The sequence below is a fragment of the Gavialis gangeticus genome, unplaced genomic scaffold (genome assembly GCF_001723915.1).
Source record: "Gavialis gangeticus isolate Ggan-Ray unplaced genomic scaffold, GavGan_comp1, whole genome shotgun sequence".
Taxonomy (NCBI): domain Eukaryota; kingdom Metazoa; phylum Chordata; order Crocodylia; family Gavialidae; genus Gavialis; species Gavialis gangeticus.
In genome coordinates, this window is record NW_017728995.1 from 42,474,216 (window position 1) to 42,491,050 (window position 16,835).

At 41.6% G+C, this 16,835-nt stretch overlaps 1 protein-coding gene across 6 annotated transcripts in view; it reads right to left on the reverse strand.

Annotated features, from left to right (window-relative positions):
* Window positions 1-16,835, reverse strand: part of U2SURP (U2 snRNP associated SURP domain containing) — a 104,770-nt gene that overhangs the window by 42,144 nt on the left and 45,791 nt on the right. For 3 of the 6 annotated variants that reach the window (XM_019503554.1, XM_019503552.1, XM_019503556.1), the window contains 9 exons: window positions 12,229-12,323; window positions 12,118-12,153; window positions 11,949-12,031; window positions 9,688-9,853; window positions 7,489-7,700; window positions 6,471-6,514; window positions 2,859-2,963; window positions 898-964; window positions 651-814 (listed from right to left, as the gene is read on the reverse strand). In XM_019503554.1, the coding sequence (XP_019359099.1) occupies window positions 651-814; window positions 898-964; window positions 2,859-2,963; window positions 6,471-6,514; window positions 7,489-7,700; window positions 9,688-9,853; window positions 11,949-12,031; window positions 12,118-12,153; window positions 12,229-12,323 (972 nt within the window). Of the gene's footprint in view, window positions 1-650; window positions 815-897; window positions 965-2,858; window positions 2,964-6,470; window positions 6,515-7,488; window positions 7,701-9,687; window positions 9,854-11,948; window positions 12,032-12,117; window positions 12,154-12,228; window positions 12,324-16,835 lie in introns of those variants that run through there. The other 3 variants (XM_019503555.1, XM_019503553.1, XM_019503557.1) reach the window with 2 other exon arrangements.

The window sequence follows — 16,835 nt, forward strand, 5'->3', positions numbered from 1 at the left end:
GCTGGAGGCAGCTGTTGTAGAGGACTGCTGCCTATTTAGTCTATGGCCGAATCTTCGAATCCGATTCAGCCAAATTGAATTGGGGCAGTGGCCTGAATCACCGAATCAGCCAAATCCAAATCCAAATCAAATACTTGCTGCTTTGCACAGGCCTAGCTCTTCCTTATTTTAAACTTTTGGTCAGTGGAATCAGTTAATATAAAAATTTAACTATAAAACAGCTACCCCCCTAGTTACTGAAGTTAGGCCAACCAAATTTTGCTGATAAAATATGTAAGCAGGGACATCATTAACATTTAGCTCTTTTCTGATATCCAAAGCAGCCAAAGTCTCATGAAACCAGCAAAACATGCCAGTCTAGAGTGCAGTATTATATTACTACACTACCAGATAGTAAAAAGAAAACCAGGCAAAAAAATTGTGACAATCTTCCCTCCAATTCCCTGTAAATACAAGACTCTTCCAACTGAACAATCTGAGCATTCCCTTCCATATAAGCTATAGTGAAAAAAAGCGCAAAAAAAAAAATTTAAAGGAGAGCTCCTACTTAACATTCCAAAAATATTGTACCATGTCAAGATTTACACACTGTACAATTTGCAAAAAAATATTCACAAGACAGACACATTTGAAAATGTAAAAGCTCTTACTCTTCCTTAAGTGCACCCTTCTTATTAGGTTCCTCTACAAATGCTTCAGTTTCTTGCTCTTCTGACATCCCATGCAGGTATGGATTTAATGGTGGCGGCCTCCAAAATGATCCATTTTTGAACATACGAAAATCTTCCGTCCTCCATTTGGTTGGAGCATCTCCCTAAGAAAAGCAAAAATATATCATATTTGGTGTTTCTGAATTTCATATGTAAAACTGTGAACCGCCACTAAAATGTTACTTGCCTGTAGAATTGAATAAAGCTTCCATCTGTAGTAAACATGGGCTGGAGTTTGGTTTTCAAATAAAAACCTAAGCCAAAGATGGAGAGAAAAAATAAAGTACGTTATGAAGTATTTAAATGAAGTGAAACCCAATAGGAAATGTATCGTCTAAAGCAGAGGTATCAAACATACAACCTGTGGAGAAGGGTTATCCAGGCCCACAGGATTTCTTGTGGCCTGGACGACCCACCTCTGTACAGCATATTCAGTATGTGGTGCTCATCACCACGGCTGATGGAGCCTCTGCGACCGTGGCAATCCCTGCAGGTGCCAGAGCTGCCATTTCCAGAACCAAGGGACTTAATGATACTTGTCTACCTTCACCCTTTACCTGCTGCCAAAAACTCAGTGTTTCTAGTCACCCCTGGTGACTAAGACTGGTAGCAGGGCAAAGGGGGTGAGTGGCAAAGGTGTTAATTTCTTGGGTTCCAGAGTTGCACTGCAAACAGCAACTCTGGGTGCCGGGGGATTAATTAGGCTACTGCTCATGGGTCACTTGATCTGTGGGAAGCCTGAGGACCTGAATCTGTCCCACAGAAAACCAGTTTAGATTTGGCCCACAAGTTTGACACCCCTAATCTAAAGCTACTGATTCTTTTCAGACGCAACTCCTGCCTATGCACGTGAGCAACATAGTACATCTATCCCACATTCTTGTCATTTCTTGAAAGCCTACTCCACTCCTAAACAGGTCCTGACCATCCCAGCCACACCTGGAAAAGCAACAGTATGAAGCTGCTGCATAGTTATTCCCTACTACGGTCACTCTCAAGACTCCAGCCTCTGCTAAGAGCTGCCTCCTATGAGGGACTGTCCCCCAGAGCAGTCCGCTGCGATGTGTCCCTGCTTAGAAGAAGGGAGAGGAAGGAAAGCAGTGGGCACGCTTGGGAGCACCTCTGCTAGAACACACTGAGAACACAGTAATAGACGTACACCAAGTCAGCAAAAGTGAAATGACTGTCATCCACAACATTAGTACAGCTGGTAAGAAACAGGTGAAGGAAACACAACATACAGAAAGTGCGTGACGAAAAGTAAAGTTCCCTGAGGACTCCGTGAGCACCAGAAAAGTAGAATTCTGATAGCTGAGCTGGTGGAACTATGCAAACTAACTGGCCACATAACGCTGCTGACTAGCTACTCTAACATGGATGCTATGCAGGAGGAATTTCCTAGCCTATGAGCACATGGCTCAGTTACTTAGGTGGTACACTAAACAGTCAAAGCTTGCTGAAATTTTTCCAATAAAAAACTGATTTAACAAAAACCCCATTCATGGGAATGTTTTGATAATGCTGTTGTGCTTCAAGTTTCATTCATTATCTGTATTATAAAAATCAAAATGATAGTTGAAATGAAGCACCTCAACCTTACTGAAATAAATATTTTTAGGTCACTCTTGTGTCTCCAAAATTAATTTTCTAAGTATTTCACAGGAAATGTTGACCTTTCCAGATGGAACAAGAGTAAATTTCAAAATAACAATTCTTGTGAAGTAGAAATTCCAAGTTCCAAGCAGCTGTAATAGAATCTAATCCAAATTCTGTTAAAGTTAATCGAACAACTCAACTTCTACGGACGCTATCCAATTTATATTTTCTCACGTTACTATTTTTATCAATGACTTTTGAGCTGTGTATTATTTGAAAAATAGATTTACCAGAGATTAGCTTTACTACAGATTTACAGTATTTTTAAATGGACTAGTCTATATGACATGAATATTAATTTTAGTGTAAATACCATATGAATTGTATACATCTGCTTGTACCTGAAGAACTTCTAAAACTCATTAACTTTCAAATTTTAACCACGTATCAAAATACTCACTTAGCATCTGCCATTACATTTATTTTTTAAAGATAATACTTAGCAATAGCTGAACTAGATTTTATGTTGTTATATATTGATTAAAAAAGCACCTGAACATTGGATTGTTGATTTCTCTGTTCATGATCATGGCTTCAAACATAGGCCCTTCACGTACCACAAACTCTATCATTCGATGAATCAATGCGAGCAAATTCCTACAACAACAACACAGTTAAAGAAAAATTGATTCAAACCTAACATTATAAAAACTACACTTCACCTAAAATACTATATCTGTGCAGGAGATTATTTTGCTGTACTGTTAAAAAAACTGTATAAAAGATAAGGTAACAGAGCAATGTTATAGCTTTGCGTTGTGAATATAGGCATTATAAAATAAAAACATGCCTGATTATGGTGGAGTGTGCATTTTCTAAGTGAAAATATTATTTCTAAATTTCAACAAGCTGACTTGCAGTCATGAGTTTTGCCTTAATAAAAACTACTTTAATAGTACTCATCAAGAAAAATGGGCAAATGAACATAAAGTGTGGTCTCAGTTAGTTAACAGAACACAATCCCTAAACTAATTTTGTGCAGTTGTATCAAAAAAAATTAATCCAGCTTCTGCACAGTCAACTACATGAAAGCTGAACTCAAAATTTAAAAAAACGCATGATAATTTTAAAAGATTTAATAGAAACTCCATCCAGCTTTATCGCTGAATAAATGCAAAAGAAAAACCAAAATAACTGATGTTGCAAACCATGCATCAAGTTTCCCGAGTCAGAAACCAGATGGAGATTTTATTAAAGCAAGCCACTGAAGAGGCAACATCCTTTTGATCAAACCTTAAAATGGATGCCATTGGAACAACACTATACATCATTTACGAAAGCATACCAGATAACTTTTCTTTCATTTTATAACTACCTAAACTTAAACCAAATGACATTTCCAAAAATTAAAAAAGCTACACCAATTTTGTTCTGCACAACATTCAGAGAAGCGTGTCAGAAAAACGTTTTGGATTGCATTTGAAAATGTAGATCCACTTAAAGAGTGGTAAAACAAATACTAACTTATTCTCAGAAAATATTCATCATCTTTAATTGACCTTCTGTGGAATATACTACTATTACAGGCAAAAATGATTTTACATTGTGAAAGAGGATCCTAAATTTTCAAATACCATTCACAGCTACACAGTATAAGAAAGCTCTGAGGCCTACAATTTTAGCATGTAATGCAAGCAAAACAAGTGCAGCTTTTACCCCATAAATTATCTAAACACAACAAAAGGATATTGGCTCTTTGAATACGTAAATTTATATTTTAATGATTTTAAAACAAGTTATAACTCTGAATGCATTATAATTTAGATTTATTTTTAATTGTTCATAAAAGATACAGGAAAAAATCATTTGTAACCACATAACAAAGTGCATATATGATCACTAGGTGATGGTTATTTTATTTTTTTACCATCTTATCTATTCAAAGTTCTGTCACAGATAAAAAGTGCTTAACTGGATTGTTTTTTCCTACAAAACTAAAAACTAATAAAAAGAAATTTAAGACTCAAGTAACAGAATATGCCCCTATAGCCTTAATAATTTGTAAACAGTCTGTATAACTTGCATATTAGCACTAAAACTACATTTCCTCCAAATATTACAGAAAAGACCAACAGTATCACTCAGTTTAAGTCCTTCCCAAAACTCAGTTTTACAGAAGCCCTTTTTGACAATCCTGGAAACATCTGCAGAAGACAATCAAAATAATTCTGCAGCCATTTCATTTAGTGCAGTGTTCTGGAAGTCCAGGTAGCACTACTTAAGTATGTGCAAACTGCATTTGAAAATACCAGTACAGTAAAATTACAATGATGCTGATAAATTCACAGATTTTAAGTCTAGCCCAAAGTGACAGCTTCTTGCTTAATATCCTATATACCGCAACCACAGAACTTCATTCAGTAATGCCTCCAACAAGTCTGATACAAAGCGTGGTTGAGCAAAAGGCATCTTTCTTAGGATGATATAAAGTTTTTAAATAAGTCTGGATACAAAAAAACCACCACCCCTCTCAAATCTATTACACCCCTCAACTGATAGAGGTGAACATAGCAATTTTAGCATGTACAAAAGCACTGAATACTTTAAAATTAGTTTATTTAAGGAGAATACTGATTATAAAACAGGAAAAAAAATCATTAAACTAGAAAATAAGTAGCACTAGAAAATAAGTGCTACTAGAAAATAACAGGAAGGAAAGATTTTATATTCTCGTACCTTGATTCTGTAGACATTTTACACATCACTATATAGCATCACTGCAATTAAGCATCTATCTTAAATTTTTGCCCTATACTGTGCTTTCCCATCAATTTTACTAAAACTACAACAAGTACGTTATCAGCAAAGAGATAATATGTTTAAAGCTATTTTCAAATACAGTTCAGTTCATGCAAGGGGTAGAAATAGTATGTGAACTTTCAAAATGCTGCAATAAATTAAATGGTAACATAGCTTTCTTTGAAAGCTACAAACTACAGACATTCCATAGTTTAAAAAAGAAATACTTGCTATACTAACCAAAAGACCTTACTAGGTAAATTCCTGGTGGTCACTATAGCTATCCCACATCCCTAGTCAGCAAAAAGTTGTACCATCCTGAAATTCTATCAAAATTACAGATGCATCTGTGCATACTAGAAAAAGTGTTCAATACTACTGCCTTAAGCTACTTATACAAATGCCTTTTTACAAAAAAAGGGGGCTATTTTATGACAATTAAAACAGTGTAGTACAAAAGGATGAGTTTAAAGTGCATTATTAAAAAAGTTAATTATCTTAAGTTGGCCAACAAAAAAAAAAAAAAGTCTTTCAGTTATAACAAAACCACATTTATTGGAGCCGATCGTACCAATGTCTGGTCAAAAACTGTATACTTTCCCAATCCATCCCATGATGTTTTCCTGGTCCCCCGCTGCCGCAGACAGTTCAGCTGGTGTTGCTCACCAAGGCCAATGTCAAAGAGAATTTGGTAGTCTTTCGTGCTCATTTATTTTTATAACAGTGTTGTGTTCTTATGTTTGGAAAAAGGTTTTAGCTTAACTGAGCAAGGGTATGCCTATATTAGTGAGAAGATAGAGGCACTTCTATAGGTCAAAATAAAATACTTCTTACTGCTGTTTGTGATCTATAAGAGCCCTTTCCCAGTGATCACATAACTAGCTGACAGCTGTGCTACTTGCATTTAAAATAAATAAATAAATAAGAACAGAGGAGAAAATAAAAAGAATTTGAAGGTGATTTTGTTTATATGCTCAACTGAATCAGGGTTTTGAGTTTAATCTATGTAATCCAGAGAAGAAAGCAATATCACATTAGTTACAGCAATGTTGCAGCTCTAAAAATATTCAGTTGTTAACAAATTGTCATGAAGGTTAAATCTTTCCTTAGATAAGGGTTCATTAATGAAATAACTAGCATTCATTTTGCAACTGATAATCATATTATTCTATTCTTCTCCAACAAAAATTGCTGAGATAAATATAAAATACAGGCTATGAAAAATTAAATTCTGCTATAAGGAATATGGTAGAACCATTGCTCAGTCAAGCCATTACCTTTTCCTCAACATCACAATTTTTCTTTAAAATTCCGAAGGGGATATTTTCTATATTTAGATGAGTAATAATAAAGAAAAACATGTACCTTTCTGTTGGGATAACCACTTTGACTATGGCTTGCGACAGAGTCTGTATATGAAGTCACATCAGATAATAAACATAGAATATGTGAGTATTGTTAACAAGTAACAAGCAAAAATATACATATGCATTGAAAATACTACACATCTATCACAAGATTTGCAGGCAATCACTGCTGTGAAGTTATAACTAAGCAAGTACACAAAAAGCAAATGGTTGTGTTCAGTGAACAATGAAGGTTCACTAATTGTAAAGTATCAGAACATTCCTGTCAGAATGCACATCAATGCACTGAATAGGTACTACACTGAGAATAATTAAGATAGGGAGTTTTAAATGTATGAAACAAATTCTAAAGTATTTGACTTGGAACTTTTTATTACTTTGTTCCCAAGCCAGTTAAAATATAACCCTATCATTTAAGTGTCATTCATTAAAGAATCAACATTTTTTTTTTTTTTTTTTTTTTACAAATGTAATATCAAGTTGGGTTGTGTTTAAAAGATACTTACCCTTCAGTTTAAAGTCATAGCTAATGTTCTTTAAAAAAAAAAATCTGAGAACTCTCACTCCACAATTATCCTCAAATAAATTATTCAATATATGAATTAGCAGCCTTCTATGCAGAAAAAGTGTCAGCTCATTCTAGTGTAAAAATGAAGCTACCGAACTTACGCATTTTCTTTAGAGGAAATAATTTAGATACTGCAAGTTTGGCAGCTAACAAAGGGGGGGACGTAGGAGAAAAAATCCCAGGGAGCCTGGAGGGGGAAAATGATGGCCAGATTTAAAGGAATAATTAAAAAAAAACCAAGGCCCAATATACTGCAACCTAATACACTGACACAATGTCTCACAATGCAAGGTACCTTGGTTTAAGGCAAGGAACAACTCAGTTCAGACATCTTAGGGCAGCGAAAAACCAACTGAACAATGCAATTTTCTAAAGCCATTGAAAAAAAGACTATCATTGATTTTGTATTTATAATTTAGATTTGGCCCAGCGTACATTCTTAAATTACCTTCTCAAAATCCTCCTTGTTTTTTGGTGGTGGTAGCATTGGAGCATTAGGGTTCTTCAATCTCTCCCGAGGCTGAGCATTAAAAGGCAGTCCTGATGGAGGTGGTGGGAGAGTATGCTCCATCATGGAAGGTGGAATGTATATTGGATGCGGTGGAATAGGTACAGCTTTGCCCCAACCTAGCTTCATTTCAAAGGACATAATCATCTTGCCTGCAAAAGTAAAAAAATACAGTTTATAACTTACCTTTAACTTTTATTAAGTTTGGTCACTATTTTTCATTCCTATATTGCATCCACTGGATCTGTCTGCCTAAACTCAGATTACATGTTTTTACTGTTGTACATGCACTGTTACTTTAAAACTTCAGAAGTGACCACTCATGACAGCAAGTCATTTTGTAGTACACAAGTGAAAATATATATTTACATATATATTTGTTAAACTACACTTAAAACAACAACAACAATAAATGATGTACTGATGAGAGTGTCTTCCCTTCACGTATCTAATTACATAAAAGCACTACTCAAGTCTTTTTGTTATGGGGTCTTCACTTAGCAGATTTTTCTCTCCTAAACTTGCTAGCATTACAGTATAATATTTACACATCAAGGCTAATTCATCAAATTTATTTGATTCAAATCACACTGATCAAATTTTCATGCATGTTACATTAGATCTAGACTACACTAGAGTTTTGTTGGTATAAACATAATTCTTAAAAAATAAGTAAATAAAATATATTACCCCCCTGATATAGTAGATATATAACATCTACTATATCAGGCTTGTCCAACATGCGGCCCGCCAAGGCATTTTCTGAGGCCCCCGGTGCTGCGACGGGAAACTTACTTTCATTTCCACCCCTTGTCCCTCCCCCAGCCCCTCAGCAGCTTCCTAATGGCTGCTGAAGGGCTGGGGAAGGGACAAGGTTCCCATACGCAGCGTGTCAGTTTGACATTGCTGACACAGCGCATGCAGGAAGAGGAATAGCCATGTGCCTCTCAGGACAGAATGAGCCCAGCTGGAGCAGCAGAGGCTCAGCTGCATTTTCCCCCTACCCGCACCGGTCAGTCGCAAGCAACACACAGCTCCACAGCCGCCTCTGCTGGCCGGTGCCGACCCAGGCGGGTCTGTCCCATGCAGAGCAGCATGCGGCAGAAGCCGGCTTCCCATGTGCTGCTGGGGATGGGAGGAGCCCGGCCAGGTCGACACCAGCCAGCAGAAGCGGCAGCAGAGCCACGTGCCGCTTGGGACTGACCAGTGCAGGTAGGGGGAAAATGCAGCTGAGCCCCTGCCACTCCGGCTGGTCTCGTCCCGTCCCATCCCAAGCGGCACATGGTTCTGCCGCCACTTCTGCTGGCCGGTGCAGACCCAGCCAGCCTCCTCCCATCCCCACCAGCACGTAGGAAGCCAGCACGAGGGGCAGGGGCCAGCAGGCAGGGTCCTGGCATGACCTCCGTGGGGCGAGGCGGCAAGAGCTGGTGCCTGCCGGACCCCGCGCTCCAGGCTCACAGCGCTGAGGCCACCGGGGCTGCGTGCACAGGTGGCCGGGCACCACAGTGAGCAGGGTCCTGTGGGTGGGCAGGTGAAGGGCTGCGGTGCAGTAGCCACCTTGTTCCAGCCCCTGTGTGGAGCTATTTATTTCTCCCCTTTAGTCTCTGGGGCAGTAGCTGGCTGGATGCAGAATGGGTCCCTCCTGCTCCTGCTCACCAGCAGCTACCATGAACCTTGCAGTAACAGGCAGGTGCAGTAGGGCTGCACAGGCAGGGTCTCTGTGGCCCGGGCCAGAGGGTGTTTGAATATGGCTTGCTGGCCCACTGGGTGATAAAAAGTTCATGATCTGGCCCCACATTCAAAAAGGTTGGACACCCCTGTACTATATCAACAGAATTTTTAAATATAGACAGTGCTTCATGTTGCACTACTGTATCAAACCTAGCCAATTCCTTATTAATTACTGTAATTCCTTATTAAAGACTGGTTTCCACTCTCAAGGAAATGGAAGCCATTATGACTGAAACACCATTTAAAAGTTAGTCAAGTTGTACAAGCAAGTAAAAATAAAATATGGCAGGTTTTCAAGTTTTTCCTAAAACATGCCTTTTCCATTGCTTCAACTAAAGAAACTTAACTCCAAAATTTAGGTTCCAAGCCTCCCCCAATAAAAATAATGAAATTTAAAATCTTGTTTACCATTTAGATTCTTCAGTGCTCGTTCAGCATCTCTCCTGCTCATAAAGGCAACAAAGCCACAATTTCTCTCTCTCGCTCGTTCTTCATCAGTTCTTGGCCACATAATTTTAACACTTGCTAATGGTCCAAAGCGTCCAAATTCTTGGCACAACATCTCTTCATTCATCTACAAAAAAAGGAAACTAAAATTAGCAGGCAACTTCAGTTTTAACAAGGCCCCTAACCACCCTGTATCCAACTGCTAAGATATTGTGTCTCTCTCTATTCCCTGGGAAACAGGGGACTACAAATATATCTGGAGGGACAGCAAGGGAGCAGTACTTCTTATAGAGATCAATCTACAAGAACGTTCTCATAAAATACAAATGGCCTAGGCTTCAAACAGACATTAATTTCTACCAGAAGGCAGTCCATGAGACACGTGGGTGGAGAGTTTCACAGGAAAACTCTCCAGCCAGGAAGCACTAGAGGGCTGCTCTTTGAACCACCCCTGCCCTTAAAAGAGCCCATGAATTGATAGCCTGCCATTTACTCTGCCTGCAGAGAGTAGAAGGGGGAATTCTCCCAAGGTGGAAACCCTCTCAGTTCTCCCTCTGCAGGAGAACAGCTTTACTCCTTGCCCTGTTCTGGGCTGACCAAGAGCACAGAGAAGGCAGGCAGAGCCCTCAGGTACTACAGTAAGACTCCACAAGCCTCGCCTCAGGGCCGTGGCAGCTGACCCAGAGTAGTGCAGAACAAGATGGTGGCAAGGCTCCTAAATCCTGTTCCCAACAGCCAGCTCTTATATCACCAACCCACTGCTGAGCTGGGGGATGAGGAGAAGCTACCAGGAGCCAGTACAGCCCCCTGCCTCTTCCCAAAACCAGGGACTGCCCGAATTGGTTAAGAGGCAGGAAGCAGTGACTGCTCTCCTCAGCTCCTGGTCTACAGGGAGGGAAGGGGAGGGGAGAGCAAGAGCTGTCCCCTGTCCCTTCTCATGAGTGGGGTGACCCGTTTCCAGAAGGCACAGGAGCCTGTCCCCTGGCTCTATTCCTCCTGATCTCCAGGAGTTAAATCTAGAAGAAAATGTAGAAATGTTCCATCTCTCAGAAGAAAGTGTCCCAGAAGCAATTTAATGCTGGTTATTCCAGGGTATTTTTCTCCTGAAGAGGACATTTCTGCTCCAGGAGAAAGAGCCTGAACATTCTCCCAGTGGAATTATCTCAGTGGAAAAAATGAATGTCTGTACATTGCCCTATTCTAACCAAAGAACACTCAGGCTTCAGCTTTTCTGGCAAGAAGACTGGTCTTTTGATGAAGGTTGCCTCCAGAAATTTATAAACTCAGCTTGGCTCTCTAGATGACTTCTGCATTTATACAAGTAAACAGAAATCTAGAATACAACAACTGTGTGGAGAATATGTAACTATAATAATGACCAGGTTATTTGGGTAAATCTAATATCTTTTATTAGAACAACTCAAATAGTTGGAAAAATTATTCTTTGCTTTTGGGTACAGATACCCTTTGTCAGGCTGAGGAAGCGTCTGCAGTTGGTCTGTGCTCTTCCTGGATGGAACAGTATATTAAAGCAGCCAGAGGCTGCAAGAAAGCCAGCCAGTGAAAATGTAAATTGAAGTAGTCAATGGATTAGAGAGGGGTGGAAGCTGGGGGAAGGGGAAATGAATTTAACAGTAGTCCTTAAGCCAACATGGCTACAACCTACACCCCTAAATCGTAGTTTCTTCATACAGAAAACTCATGAAAATTAATTCATGAGAGTGCGTGCTTAGTAAATCTGTAAATAACACGCAATTATGTGGAGTTGCAAACACTCTGATAGGCAGAGCTAGGATAGACTGGAGGATAGACTAGAGAAGTAGTCTACAATCAATGAGATGAAATTCAACAAGGACCAGTGCAAAGTCTTGCACTTGGGATGTAATAACTGCATGCACAAATACAGTACTATAGAAAAGGACCTGAGGATTCCAGTGCCTGAGACTTCAGCAGAGGAAATGTAGGTTGAGTTAGGCTGATTATAAGGTTGTCAAACACTGGAACAGGCTACCCAGAAAAGTTGCTGAATCTCTAACCCTGGAAATTTTCAAGAGCTGGTTAGACAGACCCTGGGCTTGGATGGTTTAAGCAGAGATGATCCTGCCTTGAACAAGGGCTGGACTAGATGACCTCACAAGGTCCTGTCTAGCCCTACTTTCCTATGAGCTTAACTAGATACAATATAACTGCTGCTTTTAGTAATTGATTATATCCAACGTTACCTGAGGATTAATGTTTCCAAGGTACAAATTGGTTGTACTTGGATCCCCAACATCATGCGATCCTGGTGCATAATCATCCAACACTATAATGAGGAGAAAAAGATTATAATCCAAAGCAGAAATTTAAAAGACAATATTCTACTAAATAAAAAAAAGGAATTTATATTACCACCAGATGATCTGTTTCTTCTTGAAGGAGCATCCACTAAACAAAAGAATACACAATTTAGTCTACAGATTTTATAAAACAAAAAAACATGATAAAATAATAACAACTTACTTGAACGACGCTGGCCATCTGAATCCGACTGAGGTGGCTCAAAACGACTTAATCTACCTTTTGTTTTGTGTCTTTCATCACGCTCCTCCTGAATTCTACAAAAACAAATATTAATAGAAATTAACTATATTTCCAACAAAGATTTTTAAAATCACTTCAGAATTGAGTCTAGGAATATATCCTAGTATTAAATTTATTGTTAGTTAAAAACTATCAAAATACCATATTTACTTGAATATAAGATGACCCAGAATAATTCAATTCTATATAGGGAAAATATACTATTTTGTTAAAAATTTCCAGATATAAAATCAAATTATTAGAGGTTTCCCTTGAATCTGTCCCCCTCCCACTACCTACAGCAGGGAAAATAAATCTGAGGGGTCAGGCAGACCCAGTGTTCGCTGCCCCCTGCCACTCCTCTCCCTGCAAATTCTTCCCCCTGCAGCCCCTTTCCAACCTCCTTATTATCAGACTTTGCTATGCCTGAGTACATGGAAGTGAGGAGGCAAATCTGAAAACACCAACGTTAAATTAACATATCCATAAACATTTTTATAAAATTACTAAAAGTATCCATAGGCTTCGTTCATCCAAAATTGATGCATTTTGCCTTTTTTTAAACTGCTGCAAGTTTTAGCACAGGTACTCCATAAATACACTGTTAAACAGCACTTTTGCATCTACTTTTATATAGCGCAAACTATTCATAATATTAGTCCAAAGCCAAAAGGTCCATGATTTGCCATATAGTTTTGGGCTGGGCCCAACATGGTCAACAGTATTTCAAACCATGATGACCCCACAGTTCTGTACTGCCCAATACGTGTGTATACTGCAGATACTCCAATAAAGGATCCATGTGCTAATTAACCCCAACTCATGGCTGAAACCAGGTGTTCTTGTCACAAGTCCTGGGATCCTCCAAAATGTATGCGCAGATGAGGGGCAGGGCAACCTGGTCTGGCTCCACCTCATGGCAGGCAGGGCCACACTAATCATATGTGAGACAGGCTGAGCAAAGGGACAATAGAGGGATTCTGAGTGAACTGTTTATGACCCTGTTTGGTGATGTTTGCCAGACATTTAAGGCTGGTAAAGAAACAGGAATCATTGAAAATCGGAAAGAAAGGCACAGCTCAGTTGTGGGAAAAAAGAGGAAGTAAAAATGTATTCAATGTAGTAGCTCACAATGACTTTAAAAAGAGGTGGTAGTGAGGGTGACTGTGAACTACGGGCACCACCACACACCTTATTCATGTGGGCTGTACTAACCTATCCTTGTGGTAGGTTCCTATCAGCACATCAAATTTTGATACACCAGAGAGGTGTGGGGGAAAGTCTGTTGGTTCCTCCTGGTGGTGACAGGTTTCAGAAACCTGACCAGGAAAGCGGTTCTCTACAGGTACTGGACCAGACAGCAAGGGATCCCGACAGCTCACTTCAATCCGTTCATATTGAGGGAGTGCTCAAAAGCCCCCATGGCTCGCCAAAACCATCCAGAAATGTCTCAAAGCCAAAAAGGAGGTGTACACCCAATGGAAGGGAGGAGCCATCACCAAGGAGGATTATAACTCCATTGCTTGAGATTGTAGGGGGGCTGTAAGGAAGGTTAAGGCAGAGACGGAACTGGGACTAGCAACCTGGATCAAGGATAACAAGAAGTCCTTTTTCAAATACATAGGGGGTAAAAAGAAGGTACCGAGTACTGTGAGGCCTCTGCAGGACACGCTTGGAAGTCTGGTGGTCACACCAGACAACAAAGCTAATCTCTTTAACAGATTATTTGCTTCCATTGTTCTGAGCAGGGACAGGGACATCCCGCCCACTGGGATCCCCGACAGACCCAGGGGAGGCGCAGCCAGGCCCAGGGTCAGTGAGGACCTAGTCAGAGAACCGCTGGAGGGGCTAGACATGTTCAAATCAGCAAGCCCAGATGATCTCCACCCCAGAGCGCTGCGGGAATTGGCAGAGGTCATTGCAGGACCCCGGCACAGCTTTATGAGCACTTGGGGTGCTCTGGTGAGGTGCCTGACTAGAAAAGGGCCAATGTGGTCCCAATTTTCAAAAAAAGGGAGGAAAGAGGACCCAAAAAACTATAGGCCCATTAGTCTTACCTCGGGCCTGGGAAACCTCTTTGAGAAAATTATCCAGGAGCACATCTGCAAGGGACCAGCAGGGGAGATTATGCTTAGGAGCAATCAATATGGGTTCATTAAAGGCAGATTTTGTCAGACCAATCTGGTTGCCTTCTACGACCAGGTCACAATCCTTGGACGCAGGTGTCACAGTGAATGTAGTCTTTCTGGACTTTAGGAAGGCCTTCAACACTGTCTCTCACCCCATTCTCTTTAAAAAATTAGGCGACTGGTGTGGACGCCTACAGTCAGATGGGTCACAAACTGCCCGGAGGGCCGCACCTGGAGAGTGGTAGTGGACAGGTCATTTTCAACCTGGAGGGATGTGGGTAGTGGGGTTCCCCAGGGCTCGGTCCTCGGGTCCGCACTGTTCAACATCTTCATCAGTGACTTGGATGAGGGGGTGAAAAGCACCTTGTTCAAATTTACAGATGACACTAAGATGTGGGGAGAAGCGGGCATGCTAGAAGAGAGGGACAGACTACAACTAGATCTCGACAGGTTACAGAGGTGGGCGGATGAGAATAGGATGGGTTTCAATATGGTCAAGTACAAGGGACTGCACCTGGGGAGGAAGAACCAGCAACAAACCTACAGGCTGGGAAACTCCGTTCTTGTCAGCACAGAGGCAGAAGAGGATCTCAGAGTCACTACTGATTCCAAGATGAACATAGGCCGCCAACGTAGGGATGCGGTCAGGAAGGCCAACCGCACCTCGCCATGCACCCACAGATGCATCACGAGCAGGTCCAAGGAGGTGATCCTCCCACTCTATACAACCTTGGTCAGGCCGCAGTTGGAGTACTGCATCCAGTTCTGGGCACCGCACTTCAGAAGGGATATGGACAGCATCGACGGTCCAGACAAGGCCCACTCACATGATCAGGGGGGTGCAGGGTAGGCCCTACAAAGAGAGACTACCGGACCTGAACCTGTTCAGCCTCCACAAGAGAAGGCTGAGAGGGGATCTGGTGGCCATCCACAAACTGGCCAAGGGGGACCAACAGGCAATGGGAGATTCTCTGTTCCCCCAAGCACTACCGGGAGTAACAAGGAATAATGGCTGTAAGTTGACTGAGAGTAAATTCAGGCTAGACATCAGGAGGCACTACTTCGCAGTCAGGGCAGCCAGGAGCTGGAACCAACTTGCAAGGGAAGTGGTGCACGCTCCTACCCTGGGGGTCTTTAAAAAGAGGCTTGAAATTCACCTGGCCAGGGTCATTTGACCCCAGCATCCTTTCCTGCCCATGGCAGGGGGTCGGACTTGATGGTCTGATTAGGTCCCTTCCACCCCTACCAACTATGAAACTATATCCTGCTTCAGGCATGCACTGTGGAAAGCCAGGGACCTGCTCATAAACAGACACTCAGATCCCACAATCGAGGACTGTATTAAAATGGGACTCAGTGAAAGATATACGTACTACATGAAGACAGAAGAGGATGACAGGAAAGAAATGGCAGACCTAATCTGGTGGAGGGGGGTATGCCATAGACTTTTTCAGGAATAGACCCTCTGAGGAGGGCAGTGGGTGGGGGGATGGGTATAGAAATGGGTGAGCAGGAGAACAGTGCAAACTGTGTAATGGGATTTTAGTGCGCTTTGAGCTGCCAAGGGAACCACAAGGGCCACTTTCATAGATTGTTAGGTGCTGGAAGGGACCTTGCAGATCATCAGGTCCAGCACCCCCCGGCTCTAGGCAGGAAGACCACCAGGGTTAGGTGACCCCAGCGAGGTGACTGTCTAGTCTCCTCTTGAAAACCTCCAAGGTAGCTGACTGCACCACCTCTGGAGGGAGTTTATTCCACAATCTGGGCACCCTGACTGTGAAGGAGTTCTTCCTGGTATTAAGCCTGAAGCGGCCTTCCAGGAGCTTGAATCCAGTGGTCCTGGTCTTCCCCAGGGGTGCACTAGTGAACAGTTGTTCACCGAGCTCCTAATGCACTCCTCTGATATCAAGGTAAGCCACTATCAAGTCCCCTCTCAACCTTCTCTTCATTAAGCTAAAGAGGCTCATGTCCCTCAGCCTTTCCTCATATGGCTTGCCTTGCAAGTCCCTGATTATATGGGCGGCTCTTTTCTGGACTCTCTCAAATTTTTCCACGTCCTTATTGAAGTGCGGCACCAAGAACTAGACACAGTACTCCAACTGCTGTCTCACCAGTGCCGAGTACAGCAGGAGTATCACTTCCTTAGTTTTACAAGAGAGGCATCGGTTGATGCATGCCAGTGTGTTGTCTGCCCTGCTGACCACCGCCTTGCACTGACGGCTCATATTCATACGATGGCCGATCATTACCCCTAGGTCCCTCTGGGCCGTGGTGCAAGTCAAGTTGTCACTGCCGAGCCTGTACGTATGTTGAGGGTTGTTTGCCCTCAGATGGAGCACCTTACGCTTGGAAGTGTTAAACTTCATCTGGTTCTGGTCTGCTCAACTTTGGAGTCTGTCCAGGTCTGCCTGTATCTGC